This window comes from Sus scrofa, chromosome 11, assembly GCF_000003025.6.
Source record: "Sus scrofa isolate TJ Tabasco breed Duroc chromosome 11, Sscrofa11.1, whole genome shotgun sequence".
NCBI lineage: Eukaryota > Metazoa > Chordata > Mammalia > Artiodactyla > Suidae > Sus > Sus scrofa.
In genome coordinates, this window is record NC_010453.5 from 7,641,557 (window position 1) to 7,659,705 (window position 18,149).

At 47.5% G+C, this 18,149-nt stretch overlaps 1 protein-coding gene across 1 annotated transcript in view; it reads left to right on the forward strand.

The window, feature by feature from the left end:
• The window catches only part of LOC102159067, a 124,611-nt gene that overhangs the window by 44,179 nt on the left and 62,283 nt on the right, over window positions 1-18,149 (forward strand). The window contains exons 9-11 of the mRNA XM_021065551.1: window positions 430-475; window positions 8,128-8,174; window positions 10,983-11,183. Coding sequence (XP_020921210.1) covers window positions 430-475; window positions 8,128-8,174; window positions 10,983-11,183 — 294 coding nt within the window. The remainder of the gene's footprint in view (window positions 1-429; window positions 476-8,127; window positions 8,175-10,982; window positions 11,184-18,149) is intronic.

Below are 18,149 nucleotides of genomic sequence, written 5' to 3' on the forward strand. Positions count from 1 at the left end.
GGCCTCTCTGGTAGAGGAATGTCCTCACTGTCCATCTCGTTCACTAGGACCAGGGAGCCAGTTGACCCTTGCCCGCTCCCTCCAACTCCCATGTCATGGGGGAGGACTGGCTGTGTCTCCTTGCAGGCCCTACCTCACAGAGGGTTCATCAGCCGAAGCATCTCCTTACAGTTAGCCCTCAGCTCCAGTGCTGGCTCTATAAATAAGTTCCTTATTTTAATGATGAGCCTGCATAGTGGAAGGAGATGATTAACGAAGAGAAATCTGAAATCACTTCTGATCTGGGCAAAGTAAACAAGTGCCTGTTTCCAAGACTGCTACAAATAGAACACTGGCCTGACATAAGGGACGTCCATCCGAGTCCCCCTCCCCCAGCTGTTTCTGTTCTCCGTGTCTCAGGATGTTTTCTTTGTATGTTCTTTGCTGTAGGTACGAGGATCCTGACAAGTGCCTGATTCTCTATGGTGATGACCAGGTAGGTGTGGAGGGCAGGAGGAGGCAGTCGGCACCGGCTCAGGGGCCAGGAAACCATCTGCCATCCTTTCGGGGGGAAGCAACAGGGAGGGAAGCGTGTGGGAGCATCTGTATCTTGAAGCCGAGGAGCCAGAAGAGGAGAGAGAGGAGGAAATCCGGCATTATGGCAAATACATGAAACACTAAGAAATAAGACGCAAGGACGCCCGCCCCCGCCTGGCGCTGTGCTCAGTGTCTTCAATCCTCACATCACTGCCACCAAGCAATGTTCTTAGTGCCTTTTGTGAGAACGGGGACACTGAGGCACAGAGCAGTTACCCAATTTCCCAGGTTACAGTCTGCTGGGAGGTGTCAGAGTTGGGATTTGAACCCAAGCAGTCTGATCTTAGCCTGCACTTAACCACTGCTTTACCGGCTTTCAAGTAAAATGAAAGGGGTGTTCCAGGGGCTGGGAAGGAAGGAATCACTCAGAGAGCTTTCAAGTCAGAGCAGGGGGGGCAGCACACATCTGGTTCGCCTCCCATTAGGCAAGGAGGCTCCAGTTAATCCGGCCAAGAGGGAGGGGGCAGCAGGGAGGGGGCAGGATGGAGGGATCCTTTCCCTGGATTTTGTTTCACAATTAGAAATACGGTTTAAATGCAGATTCCCGTGGGAGAGGCGATAGAGTGATGTAAACACAACCGAAGCTGATGGTGTGATGTCCTAGAATCTTTTGAAGGGCACTTTGGAAGAGGACCAAGACAGTGTCAAAGGGCACCACATTCTTGGGTCAGGGGGTGGGTCAGAAGAGGAAAGAAGAGGGACCGTGGCAGACACTGACCTCCAGCTGGTCCCAATTTCTAATTTAGCTCGTTGTCACCTTTCTATTTTCCCTAGGGTGTTTGAAGGCAAATTTTTGAAACTGAGGAGCCAAGAGGGGGCATGTGGATGCTTCCACAGGGACCTTACAGTCCAGGGCCCTGCAGGGTGGGGGCAGGGACTCTGCATTCACTGCCCAACTCCAGGGGGCGCCATTCACACAGACTGTGACATGAATGGTGTCTCTGGATTTGTGCGTTTCAGCATCCAGACCTGGAATTCCCCAAGTGGACGCTGGCACAGGGATGGGACAGGCGAGGAAACCCCACCCCCACCCTCGCCACGGTCATCGTGCCCTTGTGGTCATCAGCACCAGGGGACTGTTATATCGGGCTCCTGGGCTTGCTCTGCCCACCGTGCTGCAGCCCTGGTGACTGGCAGCGGTCCAGCAGAAGTCAGGGAGGCGAAGCCAGGGCCTATCCAGGTGACAGTGCCTGTTCATCATAATGCAGGTTCATTGGTAAAAATGCAAATGACTCATTTCACTTCATCCCTCTGACAGACTGCTGGTAGCAGTAACTGGCTGCTCCCTACACCTGTCATCACTGCCGCACTGCTCACTTTGTGTAAAGGGCCTGCCACACTTCAGGTGTATATATAGCAACCATCATTACAGCCGCCTAGTGGAAACTTGATCATTCACTGCCCCCTAGTGGACTTGGAGTGAACAGGCATATATGGCTGTGTTCCTTTGATTTAGGTTCTAAGCAAATTCGAGTTGCCTTTTGTTTCAGGAAGAGTTTTGGGGGTCTGCTGCTTTAATCGTCATTGCTCGTGGCTGTGGTTCTTAATTAACAACACTTTAATGAGATAAAATGTCAATCGTGGGTGGCTCTTTATGGAGCTATATTTGAATGTTCAAAAGTCAACATTTTCAAACAGTAATGAGTCTTCATCTGATGCTCATTTTAAAAATCGAATTTTATTTAGGCTGAAAAAAAACTTAAAATGAAGGTAGCCTTAAAGAGTTCATGTTGCCATCTAGCAAAGTGATGAGTTGTGCTCCAGAGGGAAATAAGTTCAGAAGCATTGGCTGTGCCTGTCTCACCTAACATCGCCTCACCATCCTTCATCGGCTTTCAGAGTCTTCACAGTTTGGAATCAGGGATGAGCATAAGGGAAGCTACACTGGCAACATGGCGACAAAAGCAAGGGAAACTCAGTTCATCATCATCATATCACAAAGGCTGTCTCCACGAGCGACTTTCCTTGGGCTTCTTCTTTTGTTGCATCTAGCCCAGGCTTGTGCACTTGAAGATCATTTGATAATATTCATCAGTGTTATGTTCAGCATGCTAACCGGTTTCTTAAGAAGGGCAGTAATCTCCTTTTATACCCTTCTGAGCTATTTGCTCTTAACAAGAACTTGAAAGATTTGTAATCATCTCAAGAGTTCAGCGACTTCATTGCTCTGACCTCTTGGCATATCTGCTGCTAGAATATTATTGATACTAGAATAACTCCCTTTCCATCATCATAAAGACTCTTGCCATAAAGATCTCCATCAATAAAGTCAAGGTCAACTGTGTCCAAAGGCATCCTTTGTGTGTGTGGATTAGCTTTGCATCCAGGCGTCTAGAATGATGCTAATTAGATGCCATCCCTGAGAGAACTAAAAAATAGCCCTTCAAATCATTTTCTGTGCTTAGTGGTACAGATGAGGAAACTGGGAAGAGATGGTTGCATAAGTGCTATTTTGGAGTTCCCACGGTGGTGCAGCAGACTAAGGATTGGCATTGTCTGTGCAGCAGTGGCTCAGGCCACTGTGCAGTAGGTTAAGGATCTGGTGTTGCCGCAGCTGTGGCATAGGTTGCAGCTGTGTCTTGGATTTGATCCCTGGCCCCAAGAACTTCCATATGCTGCAGTTGCAGCAAAAAGAAAAAAAGAAAAAAAAAAAGCGGTACGTGGATGAGATTGGCATGGAGGTAATGCTATATTCCACCCCCCCACCCAGGACATCCCTGTTCATTTAAGTATTTCAGGCTGATTATAGGGTAGATGTAGTGCTGATAATTGGGAACTTCCAAGAGAGAAAAATGTTGGTGGAATAGCTTCGGTGTATCAGCCTAGAGAAGAACTCAAATTTTTCCATTTCTGTGTAGATCAGAAACCGCAGTAGCTGAAGTACTTCAGAGTTTTTCTTAAGCAAACTGTAGTTTTCCGTGGAATGTCACAGGAAGTGCTGCTGGTGATTCATCAGGTTAAACTTTTCCTCCTTAGCAAAAAATGAAGCTGCTGTCCAGTGTGGAGGTCCAGTGTGGAGGTCCAGAGAGTTCTGGGGTGGAGGGGTAGGGGAAGGGGAAGTGGGGAGGAGGAAGCAGCCTTGTTTACTGACCAGTCAGAACATTCCAGCTGTGACCTTGAATGGCTTCTCAGAACACAGTGAAAGCTTCAACCCATGGAAACTTTCAATCCAATAATAAAAATTAAATAGGCTTGGGAGTTCCTGTTGTGGCTCAGCGGGTTACCAACCCAACTATTATCCATGAGGATCTGGTTCCAACCCTGGCCTTCCTCAGTAGGTTATGGATCCTGAATTGCTGTGAGCTGTGGTGGAGGTCACAGAAGAGGCTCGTATCCCATGTTGCTGTGGCTGTGGTGTGGGCCAGCGCCTACAGCTTGGATTAGACCCATAGCCTGGGGACTTCCATATGCTGCAGGTTTGGCCCTAAAAAGCAATAAAAAGAAGAAGAAGTAGGCTTGGGGTATAACTCATTGGAGAAAAATAGGTCAATAGAACTGCCTCCCTATAAGTCCCCATTCCAGCCCAGTGAAGCTCTGTGGCTGCCTGTTGCATGAAAGTTGGGCAAAACGCTCATCAAGTGCCTGAGCTAGTTTAAGTCAGTCAGTCAGCATGTCTCATAGACCTCGAGGCCCCAGAACTGAGTGGTCCTCTGTCTACCCCTGGCCTCCTCAGCCAGCATCTTTGAGCTGTCATCTCTAAAGAGCTACTAGGGCCAGGACTGAATTAAATGCTAGGGACAGGAATAAGGAAAAACAGAGTGGAGTTGTAGGCAGAAGCTAAGAGTATTCTTTCGTCCATCTTGGAAATTTGACAACCTAACTAGAAAAATCAAGACAAAATACATGGGAAAAGTTTTAAAAGTGCATATAAAGAAGGCAAATAGAACACAACCAATATTTCTGCTTTCTGACCTCATCCCAGTGCTTCCTCCTACTAAGAGCACCTTCCCTCGTACACAAGGGAGGTGGGGGAAGTGATACAGCAAGCAGACCTGCACAGGGAGAGCCCCATCCAGCTGGCTGTCATTCAGCTGAGACGCTGGCTTTCCTTGAGGCTGCACGCACGCCATGCTGCCGCATCCTCTCCAGCTGATCTCCGGCCAAGCGGCCTCATTGGTGGTACCGAGCATGTTTTATGTAAGAGTTTCAAAGCTGCTGCTGCTGCTGCTGCTGCTGCTGCTTCTGCAGTAACTATAACCTGGCCTTTCATGTCTCGGTCTAGACAGATGCAGGATTGAATAAAGAATCCCTCCAAGCCCTGTGTCACATTGGCCATCTGGAACGTAGCCGGCCACTCATTTAGCAAATCGCTCTTTTTAAATGCAGCTGCTGTGTCTCAGCGTTTTTGCTACCAAGACAGATCGCATGATTCTTCTGCCTTCGTTTATCTAAGCCGTTCCTCTCAATCTGCCCAGGAACTTAAAAAGGCTGTTAATGCATGACAAGGCACTTGACCCGCGTGATTTCCAAGCCCAGGAGGAGCATTCATCTTGCGCTGGGCTGTCCTTTCCTCAAAAGCAAGGGCACCTTGCCTGTGCTCCCTGTCTTAATGAAAGCCGCCTTTATTAAGAATCCCATTAAGCTCCGCAGTGCTCAGCTATCCAGCACTGTAAATATTACCCTTTAGAAATGCATCCAGAGGCCCGGAGCAGGCAGCTGGCCCGGCAGCAAGTCGGGAGGTGACCTCAGACCTCTGATCTCCATGGACAGAAGGGTGTTGTTTGACAGCTTGGTGCCTCTCTCCTTTTGGAAAGATGGATTGCAATCATTAGCAGATAATGTCAACAAAGCCCCTGAGATGATTTGAATTAGAGTTGGAAGCAAAATGATTTCAGACTAGCAATGAGTGCTCAGGTGTTTTTGTTTTTGTTTTTGTTTTTACCTTGGTTTTTTTTTTTTTTTCCAAAGGACAAGAAAAAAGGGGACCACCCAGGCTAAGCAGTTTATTGTCAGGATGTCACTGGTCGCTGCGGCCTGTCCTGATTATCATCTGCTATTTATCAGGCAAATAATCCTGGAGTGACCACTGGTTTCATCATCTACTTAACTCAATTGGGGTCATAGTATCTTAAATCTGGAAGTCAGAAGCAAAAGAAGTGAGTGTTTATTAAATAAAGACCATATGCTCTGCCCTTAGCTACACCCACTGGAAAAGAAAAAAAAAAATAGTAAAAATGATCTTTGCCATTGAATTCTGTAGGAGACAAAAAGAAACAGAGTATTTAAAATGTAGCAGAGGGCAGTTATCAGACTTCCTGGGTTCAAATCCCAGATGCAGTTTTGGGCACATTTACCTTTTGAAACTCAGTTTTCTCATCTGCAAAACGAGGTGAACGTTTATCTCTTGGAGTTATTTTCAAGAGAGAGTGAATCAATTTTGTCCACTGTAAGAATTCAGCAAACCCTACTAATGGTAGTCAAAGGAAGCACATTCTTGACTATGAGGGGATTCGCAGAGGGAATACAGAACATTTTGGACTGGGGAAAGCAAGGCAGTCTTTATGACTTAGCTAGACCCTGAAGGAAATCTAAACTCTGGGTAGAGGAAGGGAGCTGATGTGAGCAAGAGAGATGGGGGCAGAGTAGGAGTGGGGCAGCTGAGTGGACCAGAGGGAAGAGCTCCCATTTGGGGCGTAGGCGTGGAAAGGTCGAGGGGCCCCACTGATGAAGGATCTTGAAATCCAGCTAAAGGGTTTTTACCTGATCTAACTGGAAGCAGGGAACCACCGTGATTTCTTTAGCAGGAAAGCAGCAGAAGAAGGGCCGTGGGTGAGGTTAGAAAGATTTGCCTGATGCCAGGGAATGGGGTGGTTAGCTGGAGAAATCGGGGCTGAGAGACAGGGTCCAAGCCAGGCACTGTTCTAGGCCTGCATGAAGGGTACAGTGAAGGTGGCCCCAGGGGGCTAGGATGGAAGACCTGATGCCTAGGTAAACACCAGGAGTGAGGGAGAGGGAAGGAAACTGGTTTCATGGAGCACCCTTTCCAGGCCAGCCTTCCTCCACCCTTCTCACTGTATCCAGCTCCAGGCGTAGGTCCTCAGGACGCCAGGAGACTAGCAGGCCCTGGAAGCTCTGGAGCCTGTCAGAAGGGGAGCTGTGTTCTGGCCGATGGGCTGGTAGGTGTGGTTTACATACGAGGAGAGTGTGACGTCCTCCACAGACGGGTGGTGTGGAAGCTGCAGTCCCAGCTTGGGAGCAGGGCAGCAGAGGTACAGACGTTGCAGCCCCTGGCCCTCAGCAGACAGCTCGGCTCTAATACTCGAGGAACATTTGAGAGAGAGAATTTTGGCAGGGAAGCGCTGAGGGCTAAGGACCCCAACCTTAGAGGCACAAAGTAGGAGCTGAGAGGGGCAAGGAACCAGCAGAAATCCAGGAGCAAAGAATGCCTGCGTAGCCGAAGATCCGAGGAGCTGGGCAAAGATGGGAGAGAGGAAATTCCATTCGATGTATTAGAAGTGGAGCCTGTGGTGAGAAAAATGGCCGTGGAGGGAAGAGGGAGACAAGCCAGACTGCAGGACTCTGAGGAGGGAGCGTGGAGGAAGGAAATGACACATGAACTAGGAGGAGAGATGTGGAGAGAGGGCAACAGTGCACCACGGTTTCTTGAAATAAAATGCGATTCTAAATGGTACTGTAATCACATGAAAAAGTGACAGAACCCAGGGGCGCTAATGTAATTCTCATTAATAGATTACACTCTGGAAAGATCCCACAGAAGACACGTGACACAGAATTTTTGGTGTGTATCATACTAAGGTTAAAAAAAATTAGCACACTGAGGTTACCTTTGTATCCAGACTGAGCAAGAAAATGACCTTACCTGCCACAAACTCCACGTACTACAAACTGGGCTGAGACCATAGCTCATGCCCGTGCTGCTTGACCTGAGCTCAGAGACTGAAACTTTGCAAGTCCTAGGACTTCTGTTACCATGGGCACGCCAGTCAACCTCTTTCTGCCTTAGTCTTGTCATCTGCAAAATGGAAATAACAAAATCACCTGCCCTAGAGGATTCGCGTGAAGATGTAATGAGATAAGGCCTACAAAGCAGTTGGTTGGAGCAGTGCCTGGCACTTAGTCAAGGAGACGTTCAGTCACGGGACCCCCTCAGCACAGTAACAGCATTGACTTCATACACGAGGCAGCAAGTCCTGCTGTTATGCATACCCTGCTATTGTTCCAGTGTCCTCCTCAGTGTGAAATGCTGTTCCAAGCACAGGGCACTGTGGACAATGTCCCAGCATGGTCAAGGTCCTCCAAGTGCTTGTCACATACGACGGGGAGCTTCCCCTGTGACCTCCGTCCAGGCATTTGGACAGGGCAGTCTGTCTAAGCACGTGTCCTCAAGGTTGTGCCAGCTCCACTTGCTGGATATGAAAGCCCATCTGTCTGGCCTGAAAACTATCCCCTGCTTTTTAAATGGAAAGAGATTGCTTGTTCCTTCTGCCGAGAGAACACAAGCTTTTAGTGTGCGGGAAATAAATGGAATGTGTTGGCCTTTTACTTCTGAAGGAAATTTATTTTTCTTTTCTTTTTTAAACTGTGTTGCAGGGATGTGTGAACATTCTGTTTTTGGCTTCTGTCGGTGAACTATTAAGGTAAATATTGACATTTAAGTCTAATTTCTAAATGAAGGGGAATAACACTTTTCTCTAAGCAAGGACATATAATCTCTTTATGTAACTGTTGCCATGGGGTAAAAGAATAAACCCAGAAAATTCTCTTAAGATAGCTTAGGGTTTGGATTTGCTTTTTCTTCTTTCTAATTTGCTCATAACCACCCGCCTGCTAGACTCATTTCCTGCTCTGCTCTGCCTACCCCCCATCATGGACACCACTACAGACCTCCAAAGTTGGCATGTTTTTTCATTCATTCAAGAAATGTTTTCTGAGGACATATCAGATCATTCTGCTGGGTTCAGAGGATAGAGCCGTGAAACCAAAACTAGTCACAGGGGAAGTCAGGATGTACATTTCAACTGAACATAAACTCTTCGGAGCATCAGATAAAACAGTCTGCCTGTGTCAGTCAGGATGGGTAAGCTGCGGTAACCAGTAACAAACAAGCCCCCACAGCCAGTGGTTTCTCACGTTACGCATTTTGTCCCCCATGTAGCAGCTCGCTGTGTGCGCTTGGTAGGTGACTTCCATGTGGTGATTCAGGGACCCAGACAGCATAGTGAGGAGGAGATCTGGGCCAGAGGTCATGCAGAGGATCGCCTGGGCTGTGCCTACAAGGGCTGTGGATGGCTTCTGCCCAGGTTCCCGAGGTCAGGCAAGATGGCGGAAGAGTGGACTTTCAGTGGACCTGGAGCCTCGTGATGGCCGTGGAAGCCAGGAAGGTGGACAAGCACACAGGGAAATGGGTTTGGGGAGCGACTAGCCTGGGAAGGAGGCACCAAGACAACAACCCACCATATGTCTCCTGGGACATTTCTGCTGGTGTCCCCGAACCCCCTTGTCACCAGGGATTTCTTTCTGCCCGTCACCTCTCCCTTGCCCCTTCTTTCTGCTCCTCTTTGCTGCTGTCGGGCTTGCTGAGTCTGTGTTCAGGTTGTGGGAGTGGCCGTCTTTGCTTGGCTTACAAATGTCACATTTGGAAGGTGTCTTTCCCTCCATCCCAGCTTTTCAAATTCCTCTCCCACCTTCAGTGCTCAGATCAAACCCATTCTCTTCCCCCAGGCCTCCCTGATCACTGCACCTTCCTCTGCAGTGTCATCATCTGCCCCCCGCCCCCCGGGGCCCTTCTCCGTCCCCATCTCCACGGGAGCTCATAGAGCTATGCATCATTCTCCAGCAGAATAACACCCCTAGAACAGATAGTGCCTGCTGGGGAAAAGAGTGAGGTGACAGACCAGCCCAAGCTCTGTGCCCTGATCCTTACGGCTGCCTTGGGTCCTTGTGCATAACCCAGAGACAGGAGCGTCTGCACCATCTCCCTCCCAGAGGGGCGCTGAGGTTCCAGCGAGGCCAATTAGGTGCATCCAGAAGGAGGACACCAGGCTTGTCTGACCCAAAGGCAAACGTGAGGTGTCCTGGGAAGGGGCTCCAGTGGGTCCCAGCACCTGCCAGGGGGCAACAAGCCTGGTGAGTCAGCCAGGCAGGGAGGGAAGCAGTGGAACTGGTGGGCTTCTGGAAACAGGAGATTTTCTCTCAAGTCAGTAGGAAGTGCTAATCAAGAATGAACACCTCTGGCCTAGGGCTTTGAAATTAGCAGAGGAATAGCTTTTGCAAACTAAAGAAACAGTTGACTAAAATCAGTCTGTGGGGCTGCAATCAGAGCTCTACTTAAAACCCACATTTACGGCCCTCAAGACAAGCACAGGTGTGCCTTTGCCTCTGGGTCCCTCCCCGATTGTCACTCAACCTAACAGGAGGCTCTGGGTTCCAGAAGGAAGGGCCCAATGAGTCCTGTAATGACCCCGCATCTCTGGGACCTGGGCCCCTGGGCGCTCAGGCAGGAGGGCAGCCTCCACTGCGCTTCCCCATTTGTTGAGTGTAAATACCATCCTCTCCCCTTGATGAGGAGCCCAGAGTCCTCTGAGTGGATGTACCATTGGTGGGTTTTAAGCTTCCTGGATAATGCGAAAAGCACAGTCTCTATAGAATATTTCATTTCTATTTAAGCAGAAGGAATAATTACCTCTGGAGCAAAGTAGATTGAAACTTAGGTGTCCTTTGCTCTTTTTGCTCATTTTAGATGCTGCCAGAAAGAAGGTTGCTGGACATGTCCCCTCTTATCCTCCCCCACAGAAATGACATCCCCCTGGGGATGGCAAGGGTTGCCGTTACCTGTAGAGACATCCTAGTGTGGGGTAGAGGTCCCCTGGATGGACTGAGGCCTCAGGACCAGGTCCACACAGGCGGAGGCAGTAGGACCTGCCCCTCTTTCTTGAAACCGCAAAACTCAGATGGGATTTGAACCCACTTTCTTTTCATTGAAGTTGCACACCTGGTCTCAGGAAGCTCAGCTTCCCTATATCTCTGTGCAGAAGGAATTCAGCGAGAGACAAAGCGATAGATAGGAAGTGGATTGATTTAAAGAAATAGATTTCATAGAATGTGCTCTGGCTCCAAAGGTGAGATCCTGAAATATGTGGTGGTTAGTTTTTATGGGCTGGGCAATTTCATAGGCTAATAACTATTTTGGAGAAGGGGCAGAGATTTCCAGGAATAGGGCCACGGCCCACTTTTTGGTCTTTTATGGTCAGAACTGTCGTGGTGCCTGTGGGTGATTAGCACATACTAATGTATTACAGTGAGCACATAACGAGGCTCCAGGTCCACTGGAGAGCCACCCTTCCGCCATCTTGCACCTAACTGGGTCTAGCTGGATCCTCAGTGCCTGTGTCATTCTTTTAAAGGTTCTGCATTGCACCCTTCCCTCCTGTTTCCTCTCACTCCAGGGGACGTCACACCCCAGGTCCCTCTCATGGGGGAGGTCACACTCCAGATCCCTTTCAGAGGAAGTCACATACCACACCTCCCATCCTCAGGGAAGAAGTCACTCCAGGTCAAGTGTGCTGTTACTCTTGGTGGCTGAGGGTCCCCAGGAGGCAGCCGTCTCAGTCCTATCACAGTGACACTCTGGAGCCAGAAGCATGGAGGTGAGTGGAGGTCCTGGTGGAATATTCACAGGCAGTCTCACCTTCAGGTGAGGTAAGTCCAGATACACATGCTTAGAGTAGGCATATGGACGTCTGCAATGGCTCCCGGACAGCAGCATCCCTCCACAGACACCCTGGAGACACCCCCAAATAGTCCCACAAGTAAATGCAGACACTGACAAATGTGCCACAGTCACCACCGCAGCCTCCAGTAACACCCTCATGTACACCCCGTAGACACTGTATAGATACTGTGGTCACACTCACACACCACCCACATTGCCTGCTGCACCACACAGCTGCCTCACCGCTGCCCACATCTCTACACAAACTTCACAATGCACCCTCCAACCCTTGCAGACAGCTCTCTGCAGTTCTCCTCACATTTACCAAAACAGCCCTTCTGTTTCATCCCACAATCTCCCAACACAGACACGCGTGAATACCCTGGAAAGCATCCCCTCACCCCTGACGCACCCAGACCCACACAGTCCCCTCCACCATCACTCACAGACCCAGCGTGCACACACATTCACACACCCAGACCCCATTCACACACAGTCGCACACAGAGCTTTGTGCACACACAGACACAGCCCAGACACACAAGCATGACACCCTTCTCCCTGTGCTAGGACACCCTCTGCCAGACAGACCTACCCGGACCTCACAGAAATACATCCTGACACATGAACACAGACGCCAGAGGCCTAATAAAGAGATGAAGACAGACACCTAAGCTTCGCTCCTTCAATGGCCACTTCAGGCTGTCTTCTAGCTGTCATCTTGAAAATCAGTAACAGTCCTTTAAAAGTTGTTTAAAGACAAGTGAGACTATGGTGCAGCCCTCTCTGGTCTTGGGGAAGGAATCAGAAATCCACTGAAATGAGATCAAATGGCGCCCAGGAGAAAGCCAGCAAAGGGTGTCTACTCCTTGCCATGCCATCCGAGAGTGGCCTGCACAGCCTGCCGAGCCAGGTGTGGCTCCTGGGACACGCTGGCCCATTTGTCCCCCAGTGGCCTTGTCAGGAAACAGGTCTGTTCTGACCTCTTTCCAAGGGAGGCTTCATCCCACCCTTAGGACAGCTTCTCCCACACAGCCCTGCAGCTGGTCTCCTTACAGTACAGAAATGAAAGAAAAAAGATATGATGCTCTAAAAAACCTTCGGATTCTTTAGAAAATAGGTGCTTCCAAAGAGGGGTAGTGGCTGTTAGGAGGAGGAGGGGAGAGACAGGAGATCACAAAGAAAACCAAGAGGACCAATAAAGGGATTAGAATGCAAGAAATAGCCCAGACCAGCTGGTAGCCATCTGGGAGCTGCGGAGAAAGGGAAGAACAAAGTTACTGAGTTTCTAGCAAGTGGGTACAGTTTATCATGAGAGGAGGTTACTGCTTTGAGGAACTGGAAAGAAGCCAGATCCATTAAAAAAAAAAAAGTCATTTCCCTAAGGATTGGATTGCAGTGAATTTGCTCCAGTCTGAAGTAAATCAGTTAAAGGACATTATTACTCGGGCGAAAGTTGGGAGGCAACTGAGGTGTAAAAATGGAGAGACCTTATCTCTGGATGTCAGTTTGAAAATGGTCAGTGGAAGAGTCGGAAGGATATTTGGCTGCACCTTATGCAGATATTTTCTAAAACCTCAAATAAGACCATAAGGAAGGTCAGTGACTATAGTATAAGCAGTAAATTATTGTAATCAATTAGTTTGATTTGGTAAAAATTTAAAGTAAATTGAATGTGTTTGCATAGGGGCTGTCTGTAGATGAGAAAGGAATAAATTATGAAATCAATATGCACTGTGAAATATAGAAGGACTTGTCCCACAGAGACCTGAAGGATGGCAAGTCTGAAACTAAGCTTTCTGTTTTTGCCACCCGCCAAAAATTAGCCTGTCTTCTCTCTTCTTCCGGACCTGGTGATGGCACCACTTAGCTCCACATCCAAATAGCTGGTCACCAAATCCCGACAACTCTGTCTCCTTAATAACTCTAACCTGGGCCCTCCTTTCTCTCGCCATGGCCACTGCCCCATTCGACCTGTCATCATCATCACAGCAGACTCCTAACTTACCCCACCCCCGGCCCTAACCTCAAGTCCCAGCACATTGACTTCCCTTTGTTCATAGGGTGGTTTTGTTTAAAAAAAAACAGATCTCATTTCTACACATTCAGTATTTGTTCTAGGTGCTGGGGATGCGTTAGTGAACAAAACAAAGATATCTTCCTGTATAGAGTTAGAGTTTAATGGGAAGAGAAAGACAATAAATACAATGTTTTCTATGGTATCTGGAAGGTGATTAATGCTTTAGAGAAGAGGAAAGAACAAGCAAGGCATGAAAGATCAAGAGTGCGGAGTGTGTGTGGTTTAAATACTGTGGTTGGGCTGGGGCACATTGAGAGGTTGGCAGTTGCTCAAAGCAGAGAAGGGAGTGAGCCTGTGGACATCTGGGAAAGCACCTTCCTTGCAGACATCCCCTAAGGTGGAATGTACCTGCCAGAGGGTTCAAAGAGCGTGGGCCAGTGTAGCTAGAGCAGCATAGGTGCTGCGTGAGGTCAGGGAGCTAAGGGAGGTCTGCACGTGGGCTGGAGCAGGATGGACCCGTTGCAGGGGTTGAAGCAGTGGTGACATGCTCTGACCTCCTCACTGCGCCGTCCCTCTGGTGATGACTCAGGCTGAGGGTAGCAGAAGAGGTTGTGAGAGGCTCTGATGTCTCTGTCCTGCTCAGAATCCTTCAGTGGATCCCTTGAGCTTTCTGACATATCTAAACTCTTCTGTGTGGCCCACAGAACACTTCAGGGTGGGCACCCTGCTGCTTTTTCCAGATTTGTCTCATCCTGGCTCTTTCACATCCCCAAGCCCTACTGTGTTCTGAGTAGATGGGCCTCTAACAAGCATCCTCACCCCGCGTGGCCCCATGCTCTGTGTAGGTGGTCTCTCCCTGCCTGAACACAGGGCCCTTCTGGGCCTTCACGAAGCATCTTCTCCTCAGGGGAGCCGTTCTCTCTTCTTGGAACCCCGAATCCCCAAAGCAGCCCATGTGTACTTCAGTGATGGGAACTGTACTCCTGAGTCAGAATGTGCTGTCCCCAGTCTGTCTCTCTCACCCGGCTCGGAACTCCCAGAGGACTGAAATAGAGCTTTTATTTCTGAGTCCCTAGTGGACACTGGATGGATAGGATGGGATCCCGATCCATCCAGTGTCCACTAGGGACAGTCATCAAAGCTTGAATTCTAGGGATCTCTCGTTCAGTTTAAAATTAGTTAAGATTTGGAAAATGCTTACAAACTAACCATGAGGTGTTAGCTTCTCCACTGTGGAGGAGAAGGCTAAAGAAGTGAGCCGGGGGACCACTCGTGAGCATGTGTACACGTCAGCTGCACAGGATGGCTATGTTGCTGGAAAGTTGAATATGAGAAAAAATGTTAGAAATGGCACTTCATTTGCCCATTGACCAAATATAATTTCAGAAACGCTTTATTTTCTTGTCATGCAATTCAATTAGCAGTAGCTTATGCTGTAATTTTTAAGTTCCTTAATGTTCATCTTTCCATTCCAGCCACTGACAGACAGATACATCATTTGGCTGAAAATGATTGATTGCTGTTTGGCAAAATACTGAGGAGAATCCTCTCAGAACATGCCTAAGCATCTCTTATCCCTGGTTTTCTAGTGTTACCTTGTTCGGTTTGGGTTGCAGTTTAGGGTCTCCTTTGCTTGACTTGAGAAACACTGGAGCTTGCTGACTGAATGTGTTAGACCAGAAGCGGATTTCTTACCCACCTCCTGTTGTTTTAGGGAAGCGTGGGATGCAGTTCCCTGACAATGACTAGAGACTGACTTCTCATCACCTGCAGCCTTTTGATGACAGGACCCAAGGACACAAATGTTCCCCTAAGTGTCCCTTCTTCACCAAAACCATTCCTCCACAAAGTAAACATGAAGCTATATGGAAAAAGAAACAAAAGCAACATTTTCTCTGAGATAGCTGGATATGAACATTACTCCAAGCCTGAAACGAGCATATTGTAATCAGTTTTAAATGAGTGAGAAGGTCCCTGGTAGGCATCTTATCAAACTTGTGACCACCCCAGGGGAAGCAGAAGCCTCTCTCCCACGACCCTGGGAAGGAGACATTCCAGACTGCCTTGACTCTTCCAGGAAAAGGGAGCCACTGCCTCACAAGGCCCTGCCTCAGGGAGCCCCTGAAGATGTGGATTCTATCCAAATATTAGAAAGCAGTTCCTTAGGTGACTCCAAATAGGCGTGCCACACTTCCAGGAAACAGAGTAAGCTGAATCCACGCATCCACTCCTACTCCCTCCTAAATAGAACTCTCCTAAACAACAGGAAAGGGCTGGTTCTTCCCCTGAAGACACAGGCCCCTGAGGATGAGGTGAGTGAGAAGAAACAGCAGCAATAAAATTTGGAAGTTAGAAAGCAGATAAACAGATTGTAAGTGACCTAGGAAACCCCCACCCCAAAAAAAGTAAGTCCTTACATCAGCTGTGGAAAAAACTGAGAGTCAGTTCATTTCATAAAGCAGAACCCACCTCCTAGCCCCTGCCCAGGCCCAAGAACTGGCGGCACTGCCTCCTAGGTGACTGACGGCCATACTTTCCCCTTCTAGCCAGGAAACAACAGTAAAATGCCAGTGATAATCTCTGGGGAGTTGAGATGAAATCCATTAAATAAGAAGATGAAAAATCCAGAGAACTAAAAGAATTCTTAGAAATTAAAATCGTGATTTAAAAGATGAACTATTCCATTAAAACTTAATGGAATAGTTGGAAGATAATATTCTCCCAGAAAGTAGAACAAAAAGACCCACCAAAATAAATAAATAAATAAATGAGAAAAGATAAAACAGTAGGAAGTAAAATTGCCAAATATTAAGGGTACGAGAAAGAGAAGAGGGAAGAAAATAATCCAATAGGAGTTCCGTCATGGCTCAGTGGAAATGAATCTGGCTTGTATCCATAAGGACACAGGTTTGATCCCTAGCCTCGCTCAGTGGGTGAAGGATCCAGCATTGCCATGAGCTGTGGTGAGGTCGAAGATGCAGCTCGGATCTGGTGTGGTTGTATCTGTGACTGTGACATAGGCCATTGGCTACAGCTTTGATTCACCACCTAGCCTGTGAACCTCCGTATGCTCCGGTGAGGCGAGGCCCTAAAAAAAGACAAAAGAAAAAAAAGAAAAGAATTCAGTAAATAGTTGAAAACATTTGCCAAAGCACTGAGAGAAAGAGAAAATTCCAGAAGTGTTCAGAGGAGGAAAACAAAACTCAGTTCACAATGCACTGTATTAGAATCCAGTGATAGATTTGGACTTCACCACAGCAGCACTGGAAGCTAGAAGGCAATGGGGCAAGTCCTTCAAAAATTTTAATAGTCTCCAATGTTGAATTCTGTACCCAGATAAAATGCTATTGAAATTTTGGGGTAGAATAATGCCCTTTTCAAGAAACTAGGTTTAAAAATATACTTCCCATATGTGTATCCTTCTCAGAAGGATTTTCTCAGTAAAATGAGGGAGAAAACTGAAAAGAAGAAAAATCAGGAAAACAGAAGATGCAGTGAAACAGAGGAGCAAATGGCATCCTTGGGACAAGAGTGGAGGAAAGCCCTGGAGGGGAGCAGGATATGTCACCTCAAAATATGCCTTTTTGGCATAAAGATTATTTCAGGCTGGTTATTTTTAAGAAATAGCCGATACAGGAGAAGTTCTGAAAAGCAAGTAAAAGTTACCCTTTGGTAAGAACAGTTTAAATTTATAAGGGAACTCTGCGTTTGCAGGGGCATCTCCACCCCCTGTGCTGAAGGGGAGAGTGACTCTGAATCTCTAGAGATTCTCATCAATGGAAAAGGCAATGACTTAAACCTGTGTGATGAACTTCCCTTGTTTGAGGTGCTTTGTCTGGAAATCTCCCGTAACTGGCTCCCCGACCCGCATCTTCTTTTGTCTGTAGCTGAAGATGGTGTTTAAGGTGATGACTTGGGCCTGTGGAGGAGTTAGTTTCCCTGAGTGTCTCCCATGTATGCAGAAGGTATATATGTTATTAAACTTGTTTGGTCTTCTCTTAATCTGTCTTTTATTATGGGAAGCAGGAATGGGGTCTTAGCCAAGAACCCATTGGAAGGATCTAGGAAAAATTATTTTTCCTCCCCCACAGACCAAAGATGGCTACTGGTACCCAGATACTGGGCACCCCTCAGAAGACAGAACCAGTGCTCGCTTCAGCAGCACGTATACTAAAATTGGAATGATACAGAGAAGGTTAGCATGAGGGTGTGAGGATGATGTGCAAATTCGTGAAGCGTTCCATGTTTTTGTGTGACTGGGTCACTTTGCTGTACAGGAGATAGTTGACAGAACACTATAAAACAACTGTAATGGGAAAAATAAAAATCAATGGAAAAAGAAAGAACCAATGGAATGACTCTCTGATGGAGCTGAATATCTTGAAAGGAGATTGAAATGGTTGGTTAAAGAATGCCAAGTACTTAGAAGCCGAAGTAAATGGGAGTCCAGTGTCGAAAGATAATTGAAAAACCAAGAGGAAGCAATGCAAGCATGCTTTTTAGAAACATGGACTAGATACCAAATAATCATCTGAAAGAAGGAAATGGCACAGCAGATTAAGGATCCCACATTGTCACTGCAGAGGCTTGGGTTACTGCTGTGGAGCAGGCGCCATCCCTGGCCTGGGAACTTCCACATGCTGCAGGCAAGGCCAAAAAGAAAAAAGAAGAAGGAGATTCACAAGCCTTCTGGGATGGAAATGAAGAGAGGGGTCAAGTTTCTTAAACCTGGAGAATTATTTGATTTGCCAAGCAACTGCATATAACTAAGGTAAAAATAAATTTTGTAAAAAGGAAAAGAAAAATAAGTAAAATGTAACTTCAAAAAAAAAAATCCAGATTTTTCAGGTATTTGAAGATGACTGTTAAGTCTTCTCAGAGT